The 20,178-nt window shown below is 36.9% G+C and overlaps 3 protein-coding genes and 1 pseudogene across 3 annotated transcripts; all 4 read right to left on the reverse strand.

Annotated features, from left to right (window-relative positions):
* Positions 1–3: 3 nt before the first annotated feature.
* On the reverse strand, positions 4–2,476 carry LOC146390817 (GTPase IMAP family member 7-like; annotated as a pseudogene).
* Positions 2,477–4,974: 2,498 nt separating this feature from the next.
* Positions 4,975–6,996, reverse strand: LOC146390818 (GTPase IMAP family member 7-like). Its single transcript, XM_084918378.1, has 2 exons — positions 6,421–6,996; positions 4,975–5,998 (listed from the first exon to the last, which is right to left on the reverse strand). The coding sequence occupies exons 1-2, from the start codon at positions 6,425–6,427 to the stop codon at positions 5,070–5,072; spliced, it is 936 nt and encodes a 311-aa protein (XP_084774504.1). The 5' UTR covers positions 6,428–6,996; the 3' UTR covers positions 4,975–5,069.
* LOC146390819 (uncharacterized) lies at positions 6,717–13,199 on the reverse strand. Its single transcript, XM_084922376.1, has 2 exons — positions 12,474–13,199; positions 6,717–6,899 (listed from the first exon to the last, which is right to left on the reverse strand). Exons 1-2 carry the CDS (start codon positions 13,197–13,199, stop codon positions 6,717–6,719), a joined length of 909 nt encoding a protein of 302 aa, XP_084778502.1.
* Positions 13,200–13,386: 187 nt separating this feature from the next.
* Positions 13,387–18,697, reverse strand: LOC146390820 (uncharacterized). The gene is made up of 3 exons (XM_084922384.1): positions 18,649–18,697; positions 17,277–18,434; positions 13,387–13,460 (listed from the first exon to the last, which is right to left on the reverse strand). The coding sequence occupies exons 1-3, from the start codon at positions 18,695–18,697 to the stop codon at positions 13,387–13,389; spliced, it is 1,281 nt and encodes a 426-aa protein (XP_084778510.1).
* Between the last annotated feature and the right edge of the window lie 1,481 nt (positions 18,698–20,178).

Raw genomic sequence — 20,178 nt, forward strand, 5'->3', positions numbered from 1 at the left:
GGAGTAATGGACATGTTCATTGGTAAAGTTTGAAATATAAACTGGAACATAAAGACTGTATTAGCATAATGGGAAAAATCACACATATTAAGCATACGTTACTTCATTTATATGTTAACAGTAAGTATTCAACAAAAACTCTTAAGTAAGAAACTTTATGCTGTGCAAATACAGAAATCCAATCATGAACAAAAAGATTCTAAAATTTCCTGTTCTATAATTTTAATAATGACTCTCTGATGGCAGCTTGTAAAAGTGAATGTGAGTAGTTTCCTAGCAATATATGCTATCCTGTACATCTGTGGAGTTTAAAGGTACTTTATTGAGAGCTTAACAGAGGATGGAAAAATTCTGATATTTAATTTCTAACTCCTTTTATACCTTTAAAAAAAATTGGTTTAGTGCTGTAGTTTGTGTGTCAGCTCTATTATCTGTTTCAAACCAATGTTACTGATGTCATGAATTGCTGTGCGGCAGACAGGAGTTGGACCCAAAATGCAGGCACTCAGGCACGAGGTTTAAACACAAAGAACTCAGCTTTATTTGCTGGCAGGAGAAAGTCATACAAAAGTAAACTGGACTGGACTGGACACTCACAAACTAAACTCACAGTGAGCCACAGGGCAATCCACACAGCATGAGGGACGACACGACACTGACTCTGAGAAACACAGGGTTTAAATACACTGGGACGTAACGAGGGGAATGAGACACAGAAGGAAGGCACAGCTGGGAGAAATCAGGACTGACGAGACAAGCAAAGCAGGACGCATTCACATAAGACACGGACCTTCAAAGTAAAACAGGAAGTATCACACAAAAGACGCGAACTTGACATGGTGAAGACAGCAACTAAGAAACACAGAGACATAAACCGTAAGGCAGAGGACTCTAAGAACCGAAAGACACAGTGGGAAACTCAAACATGCAGACACAGACTTACACAGAACAGCGGGGACACAGAGAAACATGAAGGGCAAGGGATCGAAACTAGAAACCATAGAATAACTCACACAAGTACAATAATACAAAAATCACAAAGAACTAAACATGCTGGGTCAGGAGACCCAGGACCCTGACAACTGATGCTATTCAGCTGCTGGCTCAGCAGACCCAGCAGGAATTGTGTCAGATGCTGTTGCTGCATCTGACATCATTCCTTTTGCTGCAGCTACTCCTGCTGCTGTTCCTAATGCTGCTCCTACTGCTAAACCTAGACTTCTTTCATTAATTTTATTGCTACACCAAGGAATGCACCCAGTAGAGCTCCTGTTGTAACTCCTGCAGCTTTAAACATCAGATTGTCAAACACAGATTGTTTTGCCTTTGTTGCAGTTTTCTCTACCGTAATGTTTGGAGATGACTGTTTGATGCGACCTTCCTCTTTTTGAATATCTCTCTTCACTTGTTGCAGCATCTCATTCGTGAAGTAGCCTCCTTTGTTTGCCTCAATAATCTTGTCAATGGTTTTGAGTAATTCTGCCACCTGGTACTGGTTGTTCCTGTATTCATCTCCCTGGTTGTTCTTCCAGTATTTATTATCAATGACGTGGCAGCGGCCGCCACACTTCTTGATCAGATTGCTCAGAGCTTCACTTTCATTCACAAAATCTTCGATCTTCATTCCCTCAGGAAGCTGGTCACCATGTGTAAAGAGTACTGTGGCAAATCTAAACGCTTCATCTGACAAACACTGGTTCATTTTGTCTATCACACCCTTTTCGTGCTCTATGTATTTCTCCACTTTAAGCACAATGAGAAAAGCATGAGGACCAGGAGCACATTCTGTGATACACCTTGTTATTTCAGACTTCATGTCCTCCTCGGACCTGTATCTGTCACAAAATCCAGGAGTGTCAATAAATAATATGGTTCTTCCACTGATATTCATGTCCTCTGACTGACATTCAAATTTGGCCCTACGATTTACTTTAAACACAGGCTCTCCACGCAGGGTGTTGACAATACTTCTCTTTCCAGCTCCAACCTTTCCCAGGAGCACAATCCTTCTTTGTGGCACTATAAGACAGTAATGATTAAATGTCAGTTGTTTGTCTTGCTCTGTATAAGTTGATTATCTTATCAATCATACAGCAGTCATACTCATTTGGAGAATCAATGCAAATGAGACATTGGGTCTCAATGGGACTTCCTGTATGAATAAAGATAAAAAAAATATATAAAAAAAATAAACTAAAAGCTAAAAGTACAGCATTGCTACACATACACAAATAGTCTATGAAGGCGAAATCCCGTGTTTTTCTTCATGTCTAGATTTTTATAAACAGGAGTCATGGTTCCCTGACAGCTGCCCGAATTTTTTCTCCCTGTATTTGAGTTGCCATGCACAAGTATTTTTGCCTCTCTGTTGAGTATTTCTCTTTTGGTTAGCTTCTGTGTTACAGTAGAAATATTTTTGTAAGCCTTGAGTTAGTTTTTTTTTACTTGCCCTTTTTGTTTTCACCTGTTTTCTCATCCCCAGTCTGCCCTCAGTGTTTAAATACTCCTATCTCCTCCCCAGTTTTCTCAAACTGTTTGTGTAAACTCCCTCATGTCCTGCCCTGAGTTAAATAATTTGACTAATTAATTTCTAGTTTCTTCATAATATCTGTTATATTATATATAATATCTAGTTTATTTCTTCTTCTTTCTGGACTTTTTTAAAAATATGTCTGTTATATTAAAGCTTGCTTTTATTTAAGTCACCTTGTCCTGCATTTGGGTTCACCTGTACACCCCAATCTTGATAACAATAATAAAATGGTATCAGTCAGAGCTTGATTTGTTTTTGTTTTTTTCTCCACACCAAACAGAAGGTTCCCCCAAGAGGCTGAGGTTTCTTTTTTATTTTTTTATTTTAATAATCCTTCAGTTTAAGGCCATCATGATTTGATTGGATACTACTGAAATAATTTTTACTATCATAGTGTCAAATTCAAAACTTAGATTGTTGTTTTTAAACATCTGATCACAATGGCATGACAGGATACTACATGTTGTCAGATGGTGAATATTAATTAGTCATTGTCAATTGTTGATTTGTCCTGTTCTCATTGTATGACAAATTATGATGGATGTTTGGTTGCCGTTTGCGTACTATGCATACTCTCTCTCTCTTCATATGTGTGTGTGTGTGTGGCGGGGGCAGAGGGAGTGTTCGCCCAGGGCGCCAAACAGGCTAGGACCGCCACTGCACACAAACATGGGGAGAAGATGCAAAGTCCACACAGAAAGGTGCCGGACAGATAGACAGATAGCCACATACTTTGTATAAAAAAAGTGATTTATGACCTGTCAAATGATTTGTGACACGGTAAGTAATAAAAATGTATGGCATCCATGAAATCATCCATAATGAAATCATAAAATCTAATTATTATATCATAATATGTAACGAATAACAATTATAATGAATAACAATATGATGATAGAAATATGATTATCAATATTATGCTTGAGAAATGTAATACAGATAAAAATGTGTATGGAGCAATAATTCATAATGGTGTTTTGTTGTCACTTTAACCAGAAAAGATTACGTTTTAGACAAAAAAATTCAACTTTTTAAGACAGCTGTTTTTAGAAAGTGTGTGTGTGTGTGTGTTAAAAAAGTTATTTGTAATTAAATCGGATGCTTTTATAACAAAAAGGGGTCAGTGGTGATGGGGCGAGGATGATCTGATATCCTCGTGTTGGTGTTGTTCCCAGACCATCATGAAAATGTTGTTCCAGGTTCAACATTGCAAGTGACCAATCACACTGTTGTGACGTTATTCTTTTGCGCGCCAAGCCATTCGTGCATTTATGAAATTCCAATGTTGCAAGGACAATATCAATTCTGCTTACCGTTTATTAAAGGGTTACGGTTAGGGTTAGGGTCAGGGTCCGTTGATCGGCGGACAGAGGCGGTTTCACGCAGCTTAAGTACAGTTTTTTGTTTTACGCCGGTTTTTCCCGAAGTCGCAAAAGTATGACGTCACAACATTCTGATTGGTCACTTGCAATGTTGATCCTGGAACAACATTTAGTATGATGATCTGGGAACAACACCAACACGAGGATATCAGATCGTGCATCGGCGAGCTGGAGGCTGGCCCCCTTTGAAGGCTTTAATTCATATTATTTGTTTAATCTGAAAAAAAAAAATCACAGAGTAAGACTTATATATGCTCCAGCTCCACATGAGGTTGCTGCTGGAGCAAGGCTTTCTGAGAGAGACAGTTGCATCTTCACATAGCAGCCAGTCTGGACCACATGACAAAATTCTAGACTGACTGTTCGAGCCCCAACTTATTACTCCTCCCTGAATTTCAATAAAGCTAAAATAGAGGTGGTCCTACCCTTTACCAATGATGAAACATACCAGTAAATTAGAGAGTTAAACATCGAACATCAGCTAATGAGACACCAGTGGAAGGTTTGACCTGACCGGCTTTGTAGTCTTTGCAGAATCTCCGGAAAAACACAAGTTCTAACCAGCTGTTTTGCCATCACTTTGTACCAGCAGTAATCAGTGTTACTGTAGCCCAAACATCACTCTTTGAGATATTTTTCGATTAACAGACAAAGACCCATTTTTACCCCCCAGTACAGAAGACTCTGCATTTGGATCTGATCCAGCACACCTCAGGAGAGCAGCAACACAAACGACTGTGAATTACAAGAATCAGTCAATATTTGATGACAGGTTTTAGATAACTGTGACTTAATGTGTCTGTGAAAAGCAAAATAAATGTGTGTAAGTGCTCTAAAAAAAATCTTGTGAACACTTTTCTAGTGTATTATGCTTTTAAAATGTGACACACGTGATATGTTAAGCATCAAAGAACAGGATTTTTTTAATAAAAATACTTATGTTTTGAAAGTATGTGTGATTTTATTGAAATATTTATCAGTATGTCATGATTTTTTTTTAATCGATGTTACTTACACTGTGTGTATTTGTTATAGAAACTTTATTAATCGTATGTATTTGTAAGCATGTATCTTTGATAAATAAAACATTTAATTGTGTGTGTGTGTGTGTGTGTGTGTGTGTGTGTGTGTGTGTGTGTGTGTGCATGCATATATCACTGATAAACACTTGAGGTTGAATGAAATGTTTGATTTAAAAAAAAGGTACCCCAAGTTGTTGCTGCGTCTGGAAGTATTCCTTTCACTTCAGCTGCTCCTGCTGCTGAACCTACACTTGTTTCTTCTTTCATTAATTTTGTCTCCCCTCCAAGGAATGAACCCAGTAGAGCTCCAGTTTTAACTCCTGCAGCTTTTAACAGCATATCAAACACAGCATTTTTTGCCTTTGTTGCAGTTTCTTCTTCTGTAATATCTGGAAAAGATCGTTTGATGCAGGCTTCCTCTTGTTGTATATCTCTCTTCACCTCTTGCAGCATCTCATTGGTGAAGTAGCCTCCTCTGTTTGCATCAATAATCGTGTTAATCTTTTTGAGTAATTCTGCCAGCTGGTATTGCTTGGTCCTGTATTCATCTCCCTGGTTGCACTTCCAGTATTTGTTATCAATGACGTGGCAGTGACTCCCACACTTCTTGACCAGATCCCTCAGATCGTTGTTTTGTTTAACAAACTCTTCGATCTTCATTCCCTCAGGAAGCTGGTCAACATGGGTAAAGAGTACTGTGGCAAATCTGAGCGCTTCATCTGAGAAACACTGGTTCATTTTGTCTATCACACCCTTTTCATGCTCTGTGTATTTCTCCACTTTAAGCACAATGAGAAAAGCATGAGGACCAGGAGCACATTCTGTGATACACCTCACTATTTCAGACTTCATGTCCTGCTCAGATCTGTCTGTGTCAATAAATCCAGGAGTGTCAATAAATAATATGGTTTTTCCACTGATAGATATAATCTTTGAGTGGCATTGACTTGTTCCAGATGAGGCATAATGATTTATATTCAATGCAGGCTCTCCAGGCAGGATGTTGGTAAGACTCTTTCCATCTCCAGTTTTTCCCAGGACCACAATCCTTCTTGCTGAGTCTATAAAACAGTAATGATTCATTGTCCGTTATTTATCTATTACACTGTCTAAAACAAAATAATCAAAAACAGTACAGTGAAATAAAACCTTTATGACAACATATACAAGCTTTAACTGAAAAATGATGGTCCAGTCTGCTTTGTTTAAAGTAAAAGTAAAATGTCCCAAGGCTTAAAAATCAGTAAGTACTTAGCTGTAGAAAGTAGCTGAAAGCATATGCTCTGTAATTTTCTGCTATAATATTACACCCTTCAATATATTAGGTAACATTTATACAATTACTTTAGGTATTCAGTGGAGTAGATAACCTTGACTAACTAAACCAATAAATTTTGGTTTGGTGGAGAGAAGTTTCTTCCTTTGTGATCCCACATTTCTGTTATTTATTAAAACAGAATACATGGTAATAAGTGTGACTTACCTTCCATGTTTTTGGAAGAAAGCAAAATCAGCGGAGAGACACACGATTACTTAGATCCTGTGAACGTTGTGACTGCGCCTTTTGTTTTGTTTCTGTACCCGTTGGACTTGTTTATCAGCAGCAAACTAAGTATGAGCTTACCTCACAGTGTGTTTCTACACTTGGCCAACTGTGTGAAAGAACTATTGTGCACATATAAATATGGTCATATAACAAAAACATTGTTACGGAACACTAGAGGACTCAAACGCAGAACTCCGAAGCTTGAAGGAAGAACGAAGGGTTATTTGCAATTTTCAGGTGATATGTACAATAGTGAAGCAGGTGATGTAGTCGTGCAGGGGTCGAGTTTCCAGGGAATCCAAGGGGACAGGGACGAGAAAACGCTGTCTTCTCTCTTCTCCTTTGCTACTTCGCCTACCACTCTCCACTTGCTCTTTCTCGAGCCTCCACAGGCAATAGGAACAGGTCCAGGATATCTGTGCACAGAAGAGTCAAACTACAACTGACGCAAAATTCACAAGAACAATGCAAACAGTTTCTAACCGGGCTTTCACTAACCCGAGTCAAACAATAATCCAGCGATGAGTACTGCGCTTCTTCCTTCTAAATAGTTGCAGGCAAATGAGGTGCAGGTGTTCATCATCCTCCACAGGTGTGTAGGCCAAAGGCAGGAACCCGTTCCGCTCAGGCGACAGAGGAAGAAGGAGAGAGACAGACAGAAGCACAAACAAAACCTGTTGGCAGCGTGGGCCAGCCAGAGAGGCAGGGGACCGTGACAAACATGATAATTGTTCTTTTACTGATTTCTGTAAAAATGTTGGCAAGTATACCTTGTTATATTATAAAGTTAAATATGCATGAAGTATGCCAAGAAGTGAATTCTTAAAGGTTTACTGACACATGCATTGCAGTGCATGAACTTCAGTTATTAAAAAGCAATCATTGCATCAAATCCAATCTTTTTGAAACCAGCTGATAACTGTTATTGTGATCCTGTATTTTTAAAAAGTTTGTCATAATATCTCAATCTAGAACGTGTCAATACCAGCACTGTTTATCCATTTTACAGCATTTCTGAGTGTTAAAATATGGTTATTTCAGACACCTATTTTTACACAGAACGAGGGATAACTAGAAGATAAGCCTGGCATCAATATGCAACAGAAAAATGGTTAAAAATTATCTTGATGCATGCTTAATCATCCAGGTAAATGCCAAAAAGCTGATTATGTCCTTTTGGACGTGGTGTTTTTGTTTTTTAATTGAAAAAAAAGTTATGACATGTTTTACTGGCTACCTATGAATCCTGATTCATAGAATATGGGTCACAGTGAAAAGATGACAGCCGAATGCTAATACCACATTTTAGGGTGGAGTAACTTGTTTCTGGGTAAGGTTAAACTATTTGGCAATTATACAAGTACAATGACTGAAGCAGTCACAGTGCTGAGTTTCAGTTGTGGACAAATAACATTAATCATAGGTTAGTTATTGGTGGCTGTAGTTCAGGAAGTAGAGCAGGTAATCAGAAAGTTGGTGTTTCAATCTGTGGCTGCTGCAGACTGCACATGAAACATGCCAAGTTGCTCTCCGATATGTTCATCGGAGTGTGCATGTTAGATAGAAAACGGCTGTGGCATAGAAAAACGCTGTTTGGCTGAATAAATAAAACACACTAAACACACTTTAGTGAGTACCTGTCACGGTTCTGGGTCATTTTGACCCAGCTTTTTCAGTTTCTTATATTTTGGTATATTTCTGTATTATGATTCATGTTCTGGTTCTATTTTGATTTTTATTCTAGATTTAGTTCAGTGTCAAATCTGCATCTTTGTAAATTGTTTCTCGTTTCCTGTTTTACTTTGAAGGTTCATGTCTGATGTCTGTGTGTTCAGTTTTACTTCCCTCCTGTCTCGTTAGCCCTAATCTCTCCCAGCTGTGTCTCCCTCCTGTTTCCCATTCCCTGATTACTCCCCTGTGTATATAAGCCCTGTGTTTCCTTTGCTCTCTGTCGTGTCGTTAACGTCTGCTCACCCTCACTTTCATCGTGTTTTCTGTTTGGCAGCCTGCCTGTTTATTTTGTTGTGTACTCTCAGTTTAGTTAGTTTTTTGTTCAGTTGCTTTTCAGCAATAAAGCTGAGTATTTTTGAGTTACGTTTGCCTCCGTGAGTCCTGCATTTTGGGTCCTCTCTTCCTGCCTGTTGGCACACAGCCATAACAATACCAGTAAGGCAGCAGATTGATACATGTGAAATTAAATAGGAAATTATTCTGTGAAAAACATCTTAGTGTTGTACATACAGCTGTTTGGCATAGAGGTATGTGGAAAAACCTCACAATGCCTGGACTGGACTGTACAGCATCTCTGGACAAGAAAACAGAAGATGGCACTGGTCTGTGTCAGGGATCAAGTTCAATAATACTGATGCAATATGGACAAGATTGGCTTAGAAAACTGTGTACGAATGGACAAACCAAACAAATGGAACGATGCTAGTTGTACTAAAATGTACACATTTTTCTGCTGTAATTGTAGAAACATTTGGCAATTAATTATTATCATTAAGGAAATATGGCTGATATGTTTGACAATTAAAATAAAATTCAAATTAAATCTGAAACTTAAATTCAGCTAGTATCATTTTTTTTCTTTTTAAGTGATAAAATAGGCAATCAGTTTAATAAATTTGCATTTTGTCTCTTTCACAGAAGAAAATCCTTCCAGCAACAGATTCTTTTATGTAGGCAGTGCATTTTTGACAAGAGAGCTTGATGGTGGTGCCATCTAGTGTCCAAAGTATTATGGTTTTAGTTCAAATCATTTGGGTTGTATTTATACAAAAATACAAAACATATAAAACATATATGAAATTCACTTCTAAGAACTTAAATGTGGCAGCTTCTCTGAAGCAGTTTAACATAATACACATGTATCTTTATTTAAACAGGAAATCTCAGATAAAGATGTATTTTGGATGAGTGACTGGCAGCAGATTAAAAAAAGGCAAATAACTTATAATAAATAAGAGCACTTGGAGATTGGAACTCCTGTGAAAGGGAAAAGGCAACAACTTTGTTTTATGAATATTTTATTACAACATGTTAACTTTAGCCTGTTATAATACCATTGTGATGTCGTGAGGTGACATACTGCATGGAAAAAAATAAAAATGTGTTGTACAGCTGTTTGTGATGGTTCTCTGTCATCCAGGAGCTTGGAAAGAAAGCAACAAGATTTCCAGTTGCTTTCTTTCCAAGCTCCTTAGACTACTATGACAGCCAACACAAACATATTGCCTTGCACTTTGGGAGGAACAGCCTTCAGGTGGTGTGGCAATAAAAGAGGATCAAGATGTGTTTTACAGCTCTTTCCATGTCCTTTCAAATGAGATGTTTACTCAATATGATTTCTTGATTTTTATTTTCCAAGGTGAGTTTGATCTTCAAACATGAAGCCAAGGTCAAATGCTTATTCAACTTAGGTACTCATGTCCCCCAAGGCCTAGTATATTCTTATGAAGTTTAAAGATGACCATTAAAAAATTGTGGGTAACATAAAATCTTTGCTCATTATCACATTTGGTTTGACTTTGATGTGATTTTCACCTAAATTAAATCAACATGAGCTGTTATTGGTATCAACCTTCACACAAAATTAGAACACAAGATCTTAAAATCTCTGGATGCTAAACTGCTAACAAACACACAAACAAATAGAACTGATTACCAGAGATGGGCATAATCCGATTACTTTTTTCAGGTAACGAGTAAAGTAAGGGATTACTATTGCAAAAACGGTAATTAGATTACCGTTACTTTCCCGTAGGAACGCTGCGTTACTGCGTTACTAAAACCGTGATTTTTTGCGAGAAATTCTCATGACAGTGACGTAAGCGAGTGCGACGTTCGTGACAACAGCTGTGTGCAGATCAACAATGGATAATACATCGAGTGTGGGAGAGAGTATGAGCATGCAGCGTTTAAAGCGTGGAAGTACTAACCTTACTTTGAGTTTGATTCCATAAAAAGTGACAAAAACATTAGCGTCCGTTGTGCGTGGGATGAAAACTTCTTTTTACAGCGAAAAAAACCCCTAAACTTCCAAGCAAGCACCGAGTGCGCTACGACGTATTTCCGTACCACGGAAATTCACAGAGAAACTCACGGATTCTTCCACTGACCGCTGCGGCACACCTGCACCAGGGCAAACCTCCGCCTACCCCACTCCGGCTTTACAGGTGAAAATAGAACAACAGGACCGCTAGTCTTTGATTTTATTTATTTTCTGCTGTGTTTTACTTGCATCTATTTGAAAGACTGAGTGTAAACACAAAAAAATATTTTATTTTATGTGCAGGAATGTGCAGAACATAGGTTTAAATGTTAAACAAATTTCTTCCAGTCAGAGAATGTTGCATATAATTAATTTTTGCTTGATGCATAAAGTTAAAAGATTAAAACTAGTAAAACAAGTTTTAAAAAGGGACTTTTCTATTTGATTACATTTTGTATGATGGATTATGCAGAAAAAGTAGAATTGGGCTGAAAGATCTATCGCTTTATCACCTATTCAGGTTGTAAATTGTGTTTTTAAAAAGTAACTAAGTAGCTAAGTAACTAAGTGATTAATTACTTTTGAAAATAAGTAATCAGTAAAGAAACGGGATTACTTTTTTGGAGAAGTAATCAGTAATTAGTTACTGATTACTTTTTTCAAGTAACTTGACCAACACTGCTGATTACACACTCTGTCCTTTCAAGAGAGAAAAAGCCAATAGAGACATAATGAAGACAGACACATACAACACAGATAGACATAATCATTCGAGCCAAAATGTTCAGGTGCTCCTGACCCTGCTTTTTATCAGTGCTTTTTAAGGATTGAGAGTAAAAACAAACTTTGCAAATAAAATGGAAATCAAGATAAAATAGAGACTTAAAAAAGAATACAACAATCTTGTTGTCTCTTCCTCTTAGTTGGTCACTTTTTTTCTCCCGAGCTGTATTATCATCATGCAGAGCTGCAAAACTCTGTCCTTACAGGTTCATGTGTTATTATTTTATAGGCTTATGAGTAGTTTTTGTGAGAATGATCAGTCAGCTAATGTGCCTCTTCTTTTTGCTTTTAATAAGAATATGAGATGTTACCTATTTTATTATAGGTGTATTGCATATTGCTTAAAAGTAGCACATAATCACTTAAACTTAAGTGAAATTAGTGTAAATTAGCCAGTTAGCCTAACTGCTGATTTAAATATTTTGCTGTTCACACACTTGGATACCCTCTTGTTTATCATTCAAAGCTTTATGTGTTTCATATCAGCTTCTCAGCAAACTGGTCACCCAGCAATAATGCGAACATCTGTCATACACACATATGCTACAAGCAACCTTTAACATGAACAAAAGGAATGTTACCTCATTCTCCCCTGTAGAGGAGGGAGCATGTAATCATTTTCTGTTTCTTTTCTGTCTGCCTGTTTGTTAATAGGCTTAGGTTGGCTAAGCGTTTGAATTTGACCTTCATTGTTAGCACCCAAGGTCAATGTTCACCTAAAAAACAAAACAAAAAGACCCTCAAAAAACCAAATAAAGTGCAAGTCACAGTCCAAGTTTAATCTACATTGTGTAAAGCAAAAGAAACATACTGACAGACTTTCCATATATATGATATATGGAAAGATATGGAGAGCGATGTGCAACACACTTAAAAAAAAAACGTGCCTTTTTGACATCATAATGATTCCATAACATTTTGGAAAATCTCAAATGCAGAAATATATCTAATAATCGTAAGTACACCTCATAGAGGCTGAATAATCAGTCACACGATCATACATTTCTGTCTGGTGTTGTAATTAAATCATGTCACGAATCTCAAAAAGAAACACAAACAGCAAAATTATCAGAAGGGTCCCAAAAAATGGTACTTTGAGAAGATACCATGTCAGAAGTAACGAGATGAAAACAATTATCCACAAGTCACAATCATTTCTTATCCACGCTAATAAATTGAATATTTTTTCTATTACCCATTCTACCCATTTTACCCATTCTGGTACGCTATCATCACCTAAGGATCTTCTAACTGTTAATTCCACATTTGCTGCTGGCCTTCCAGCTCTTCCTGTGTCTGGAGTGTCTGCAGAGATGCTGTTGTTAGCCTTATTGTGGGTGTCTCCTTGTGGTAACATCTTGCTGGTGTAGCGCCAATCTTTGTTTTCTGCAACTATCTGGTCTATTTTATTGAGCAGCTCTGTAACCTGGGACTGGTTGCTGATCTTGTCACCCTGTCTGTTGTATTTATTAATGATGTGGTATCGGCTCTTGCATTTCCTCATTAGATCATTCAGATATTCATTCTGATCTATGAACTCTTTGATCTTCATTTCATCTGACTGTGGTCCATCCTGAATAAAGACAACTGCAGCATATTTGAAAACCTCCTCTGAGAAATACTGGCTTATTTTCTCAATAACAGCCTTCTGCTGCTTCTGCTCTGTGGATTTCTCCACTTTGAGCACAATGAGAAAAGCATGAGGCCCCGGAGTGCAGTCAGTGATACACCTCAGTATTTCAGGCTTCAGCTCCTCCTCTGATCTACCTGGGTCTGAGAAATCAGGAGTGTTGATCAAGGTAATCTTTCTTCTATGGAGAGATTTGGACTTAGTTTGGCATTCAGTGTTGTTAACTACAAATGCATCTTCTCCAAACATGTTGTTTTCTAGGCTCCTTTTCCCAGCTTCACTGTCTCCCAGCAGGACAATCCTGTACATTTTTTCCACTGAAAGGAAGTGAAGACAATAAATAAATAGCAACATTTGGTTCTATTATTGGAGGGAAAAGAAAACAGGAAGGATAAACGTTACAAGTCAGAAACTTGACACTCCTGGACTACTCTGAGTTATTCCTCTGTTGTAACAGAGAAAGCTTGGTTACTTAAGGAATACAACTGAGTCACACTCATAACTTCTCAAAGATGTTGTTACCTTCGAGGTACTTTTGAGCCTGAGCTGTTTTTCCTTTTTTGGATGGAACTAAAAAAGCAAAATGAGCAAGAATAACATTATTCAGTTTATTCAGGACTGTTTATTCATATTGTCACATCAGTTAATTTACTACATTCCATAGATAGGAAATAGTTAATCATACATTCCATAGATTGTATTGCTTAATGATACATACAGAAACACAAATACAAATACACACAAAGAGAAAAAAGACAAACTCAAAGCTCGAGTCTGTGTGAGCATGCAAAAAACAAACATTCAAGTAATAATCTGTTTTTATGCTGATTCTGGAGTTTGGCTTTTTATTTTGGATAGGTCTGCATTTACTCAGATCAAAAAGGTAATGTCACCTGGTTAACAGAATAATTCAATGATTCAAGCTTCACAAATACCCAAAGTGATTTGTCATTTCTTTAAACAGGCTGTGTGGGCCCATCGAAACCAATAACAATTTATCTAAAATATGTAGATGTTATATCTGCAGAAGTTTAGCATTAAAAGAACTCACCGGGCATGTTGGTTGAAGTGAATCAGCAAAGAGCAGAGCTTGATAACTGTTGTGTGTCTTGTTGCTTTTGACCTACCCTTCTCCAGGTTAGTTTGACCTGCTGTAAGAAATATTTGGGGGTGTGGATAACTGGAGATTTCCCTAACAAGGAAACACAATGTAAGCAACATTTTGTTTCCTCTTTGCATTTATAAAGTCTTAAAACAAATAACTTCAATGTCACTCATTCTGTTTCCTTGTTGAGATTTAAGTTTTTCTTTCAGTCTTTTTAGTAGCCAATCTTCCAGTCCTGGTATTCTTCCAGGGCTTCAAATAATAAAAAATGCACTGAAATTATGGTTGTTTCTCTTTATAAACATGAAGTAATGATTTTGAATAAAATGCAAACAAAATAAATAAGATCAAATGTTTATTTATTGAAATAGATGACCATTAAGAAAAATACGACGGTGTGTACTAAAGTAAAACCAAGTAAATTTCGTTTGACCTGATAATAATATTTTTTGGGAAAATGTACATGTAATATAATGACTGAAATTCCAGATTTTGCCATGAATGGTTTATGCACAGTGCTGTTGAAGTCCTGCCAGAGCATTTGAGTCCAGCTGAGGCCTCGACTTTGACAGCGCTATGAGAGCACCTTGATTTTTATTTTTCTAGCTATTCATTTTTTCTTCATTTTCCCGTTGCATGACTCAATTTCTATCACATTTTAACTGTTGGACAGATGGCATCACAAACTTCACTCTTGAGTGCTTTGACATACAGAGGTGTTTACTGTCAACTCAATAACTGCAAAGTTTCCATTTCTTGTGTTTGTAAAAGAAGCCCAACTCATCACCGGTCCACCACTGTGTGGTGCTGTGACGTGTTTATGCTGATATACTGGGTTTGGATTTCATCAAACGTCGCACGGCTAACACCTCCACCTCAGTCTCTTCTGTCCTTCTATCCAAATTATTCCAGAAGTCTTGTGTTTTTTTTTTCAGCTTCCATGTTTTTTTTAGAAAACAAACAAGCCATACCTGTTCAGTCTTTTTTTGTAATTGAACTCATGAATGGTAAATGATGCATGTGGAGTCTATGACTAAGAACTTTGTTTTATTTTTTTACATTTGTTTTTCACTTGTGAATAGTAAGCCTTTCGTCATTGACATTGTGCTGACACATTCTTGAATTTCACAGATCAACAAACTCTAAAACCATAAGCATCTTTTTCATTCTTTGTTTTTCTTCCTCCTTCCTTGTTCTGAGTACTTCCTCTGCCCAGAACTGGTTTGTGCCGAATGCTCCAAGAGAGGATGCTTTCACTTTTTGAATACAAAGCAAAAACAAACAAACAAGGAGGAACTGAAGTAAACTGAAGGTGGCTGTGATGGCAAATTATTATGTTAAAATTATTTGAGTTTGTTTATTTAATTTTGAGTGTCTTAAAATAAGTTACCGTTTCTACCCTTTCACATAGAAAGAAGGATAAACTGCCCCGACTATTAGACCCAAAATTGGCACTGCGCATGATTTTTAATGGCCTCACATAGTCTTTACTGTATGTGTCCTGCAGCCAATACCCTTTTTTTTTACAGTGCAAATGTGTCAAACCACACCATGTGTGAATGCTCCCTGATTGGTGTGATTGTGCCATGCTACACTTTGCTCGACCAGGAAATAATTGTCTTTCATTGCTCAGCAGTGCTGTTGTTGTATTGTGTGTGATAAGACCTTTTGTATAGAAAAATCACTTTAATTACTAAACAGTTTATCCAAAATTACTTGAATTAAAGTTGGATTTCTGCACTTCAATTACAAATAATTTAAAATGTACTACAGTGGGAATACAAAACAAAATTAAGAAAAGAAAAAAATCCTAACTGTAACTCATATGGAAGCAGTAAGGATATAGTTTTCTGCATTTTAACTAAGTTTTTATTAAATAAATAATTACTCATATGAAAGGGCATAGAGAGAGAGAGAGAGAGAGAGAGAGAGTGAGAGAGAAAGAGAGCTGCGCAACATACTTTGTTTCAAAACGATGCCCTGTGACATCACAATGACGCCATAACGCTTCGCAAAATCTCACACTGCATGAATATAACTTAAAATCTGAAGCTTTTACAGCTCATAGAGGCCAAAGATTTCAACTAGTTCTGCTCCAGTCATATGTATAAAGATTATAATACACACCATTTTAGTATGTAATGCTTTAAGGTCATAGTTCAAAGGTCAGACATCAGCATGTTGTACTAAAAACATCATAGTTTTAGTGAGTTCTGACTCTCCGAGTGCTACCTGTTTGTTTCTGTATTCGGCAGAGTAAAAGTGAACTTTACAAGCTGACAAAAACGTAATAAATATATAAAAAATCAGTGGTTTGGATTATATGCATACTTTGCGGCCCACCAGCAGGCTTGATGGGATATATTTGTGTCTTTTTACATTACACTATTTCTGAAAATGTATATATAATGCACCAAGATTTTTAGAGTTTGATGTCATTATAGAGACACCAGATAAGGCTTTTGGGGGCGTGGTTTCAGCCTTAGGTGTGATTAAAGGAAGCAACTAAAACACAGTTAATTATTTGCTTTATTGCTTATTTATACATAATAGAGAAACCTTCCACAAGCTTGATACACTATACCCAAAGACGTACAGAATAAAGACAAAATATATGTTAAGATGTATTTACTAATTCCATATTATTACATTTTTTTAGAGCATTACATAAAATCAGTTATAATTCTTTGGTGGAACAGAGAATATGATAAGACAGAAAGCATAAACTGAGTTCACACTAATTTCTGATTGGATTATGTTTTTGTTTTTATAATCTAAAGGTAGACACAAGTACAGTAACCCATAGTAAATTGAATCAACTACAAGACATGTATACATGTTTGGAAAATAATTTCTGTTGAAAATATGATTTTACAACAAAAAGATAGACAAAGAGAAAAAAATATTTTTTTTTTCTTCATGGAGTAGAATATCTCTTTTTAAGAAAACAAAACAAAAGAAACAATGACTTAAACAATATTTGTGACCATATCATGCAGCCTGTATCTTTTAAAACATGTATGATGTTGGTCTTTAAATTAAACCAGTCACACAATCATACAGTTCTGTCCAGTGTTGTAATTATATCATGTCATGAATCTTAAAAAAAACCACAAACAGCAAAATTACCAGAAGTGTCCCAAAAAACGGTACTTTAAGTAAAAACCATGTCAGAAGTAATGCGAGGAAAACAATTATCACCAATTCAAAATCACTTCTTATCCAGTCTATTATAGTGAATGTTTTTTCTATTGCCCATCTTACCCATTCTGGTACGTTACCATCACCTAAGGCTCTTCTAAGTGTTTCTACCACATTTGCTGCTGGCCCTCCAGCTCTTGCTGTGTCTACATCTGTTGTTCCTGCTGCGTTTGGTGTAGAGTCTAAAGCTGAAGCCACTAATGTTATTGCTCTTGCTATGACTGATACTATAAATGCAGCTCCCTCCTTTAATAATGGTGCTCCTACTGCTACAACTACACCAAACAGACAACGAACAAAGCACTCCAGTCCTCCTGCTTCTGCTTTTCGAGCAGCATTGCCGTCTTCTCTTTCTCCTTGGAGAAGTGGATCTTCTTTTGTCTTCTCTCCTTCTTCTCCTGTTTTCTTTGTTGTTTCTCCATCTACCTTGCTTGTCATTTCTGTCAGGGAACCTTTGTTTTTCACTTCTGATATAGCTTCTTCCTGTTCAATTAATTCCTCTGCTCCGTTTGTTGTTCCTGGGGTTAAAACTACAACAGCTGGTCCAGAGAAAGCCTTTGCCACTGATTTTGCTGCACAGCCTGTCAATTTGATCATCTTATTCTTAGAGACACTGTTGTTAGCCTTATTGTGGGTGTCTCCTTGTGGCAACATCTTGCTGGTGTAGCACCGATCTTTGTTTTCTGCAACTATCTGATCTACGGTGTTGAGCAGCTCTGTAACCTGGGACTGGCTGATGTCACCCTGTCGGCTGTATTTATTAATGATGTGGTATCGGCTCTTGCATTTCTTCATTAGATCACTCACATATTTATTCTGATCTATAAAGTCTTTGATCTTCATTTCATCTGAGTCTCGTCCATCCTGAATAAAGACAACTGCAGCATATTTGAAAACTTCCTCTGAGAAATACTGGCTTATTTTCTCAATAACAGCTTTCTGTTGCTGCTGCTCTGTGGATTTCTCCACTTTGAGCACAATGAGAAAAGCATGAGGCCCTGGAGTGCACTCAGTGACACACCTCAGTATTTCAGGCTTCAGCTCCTCCTCTGATCTACCTGGGCCAGAGAAATCAGGAGTGTTGATCAGGGTAATTCTTCTTCCATGAGCCGATTTGGACTCAGTTTGACACTCAGTGTTGTCAACTTTGAACACATCTTCTCCAAACACGCTGTTTGCTAGGGTGCTTTTCCCAGATTTACTGCCTCCCAGCAGGACAATCCTGTACATTTTTTCCACTGAAAGCGAAGACAGAACATTAATAACCTATGTGTGCTCTTATTAGAGGGAAAAACATTTTCAAAATTTAAATATGCTCCCCAGGATACCTCTGTGCTATTCCATATATGAAAAGCATGAGACTAGGAGAGCACTCTGTTGTAACAGGGCAAGCTTGGTTTACTTAAGGAATGCAACTGAGTCACACTCATGTCTCCTCAAAGATGTTGTTACCTTTGATGTACTTTTGAACCCAAGCTGTTTTTCCTTCCATGACAATCATAGTTGGTGGAACTAAAAAAGCAAAATGAGTTAGAATAACAAATAGAAATTATTGTCTTTGCTTAGGACTGTTTATTTACGTCGTCACATAAATGATTACTGATGTTAACTCAGCTAGTTTGCTACAGTACACAGAGAGGAAATAGTTAATGGCTTGCATAGATTATATTGCATAATGACACACACACACAAAAGTTGTGTTTATTTATTTATTTATTTTGAATACCTGTGTCTTCTGCTTGTGCTGTGACTCCTTTTGGTCCCATGTTTTCCTGCAAAACTGTAATAGTTGGCCCAAAGAAAGCCTCTGTCAAAGGCCCAAATCCAGGGCCTGTTAAGTTGATCCATACATCCTTAGACTGCCTCACTGACCCTTACAGAAGAGAATAAAGGCAATTATAATATAATAATATATAATTAATTAGTACAACAATAACAACAACGCACACAAATACACACTGTTGCATTTGTTACTCGGTTTCTATTCTGACCAGTACACTTATTATCGATTATTACTCTATGTGAAAAGTCCAACTGAGATTTAAATTTAATTCCCAAAACAGACCTTGCTGCATTACTCATATCAAATATTTAATGCAATCTGGTGATGAGATTAATAAAATAATAATTTGTCCTTTCTCAATACAAGCATCCAGCTTGGCTTGCTGCAACTTACAGATTTATAGATAATAATCTTAAAACTTCATCCAATTGTCTTTTTCAGTTATTTAAAATTTAATTTTTCAAAATGCAGATATCATTACGTCTTTAGGGTTATAGGATTAACTTACCAAGCATTTTTGCAGTGAATGAGCAAGAAGCGGAGATGTTGTGTGTCTTGTTGCGTTTAAACCCAGTGAAGATTTCCAGGTTAGTTTCACTTGCTATTAGAAATATGTTCATATTGGAGGTGGGGATAGCTGGGGGTTTCCCTTTATGAGGAAACAAATTGTTGCATGCATTTTGTTTCCTTTTTACACAGAACATATTAAAACAAATACATTAATTGTAACCCAGTCGGTTTTTTTGCTCAGATTGAAGTTTTACTTTTTGTGCCTTGATCTCAAACAATCTTTCGGTGCTGGTCATTTTCCAGAGGTGTAATTATTTTAACTTGCTTTGAAAAAGTAAAGGCTTTTAAATTTCAATGAGTGAAAGCCAACATATAATTGAAGGCTACATTTTAAAAAATGTGGATATCAATACTTGAATTTGTTTGGAATGTATTATTTTAGAGTGCCAGCTTGTGTTTGTCCTTTATGTTTTGGAGTGATTTAAAATTTGTAAGTACTATTAAAACTGGGTTTATTTGTATGTATTTAGAGCTGCATTTGAATACAGGAGGTGAAATGGCATTTTACCCATTCAGTTATTGATTTACTGTTGTGCTTGCTGTCCTCTTGCATGGCCCGATTGTAGTCAAGTTGTAGCTGTTGGAGAGATGGCCAATCAATCAAGTCAATGAATCAATAACTGATTGAA

This window comes from Perissodus microlepis, chromosome 3 (assembly GCF_051167445.1).
Source record: "Perissodus microlepis isolate ML-2025 ecotype Zambia chromosome 3, ASM5116744v1, whole genome shotgun sequence".
Taxonomy (NCBI): domain Eukaryota; kingdom Metazoa; phylum Chordata; class Actinopteri; order Cichliformes; family Cichlidae; genus Perissodus; species Perissodus microlepis.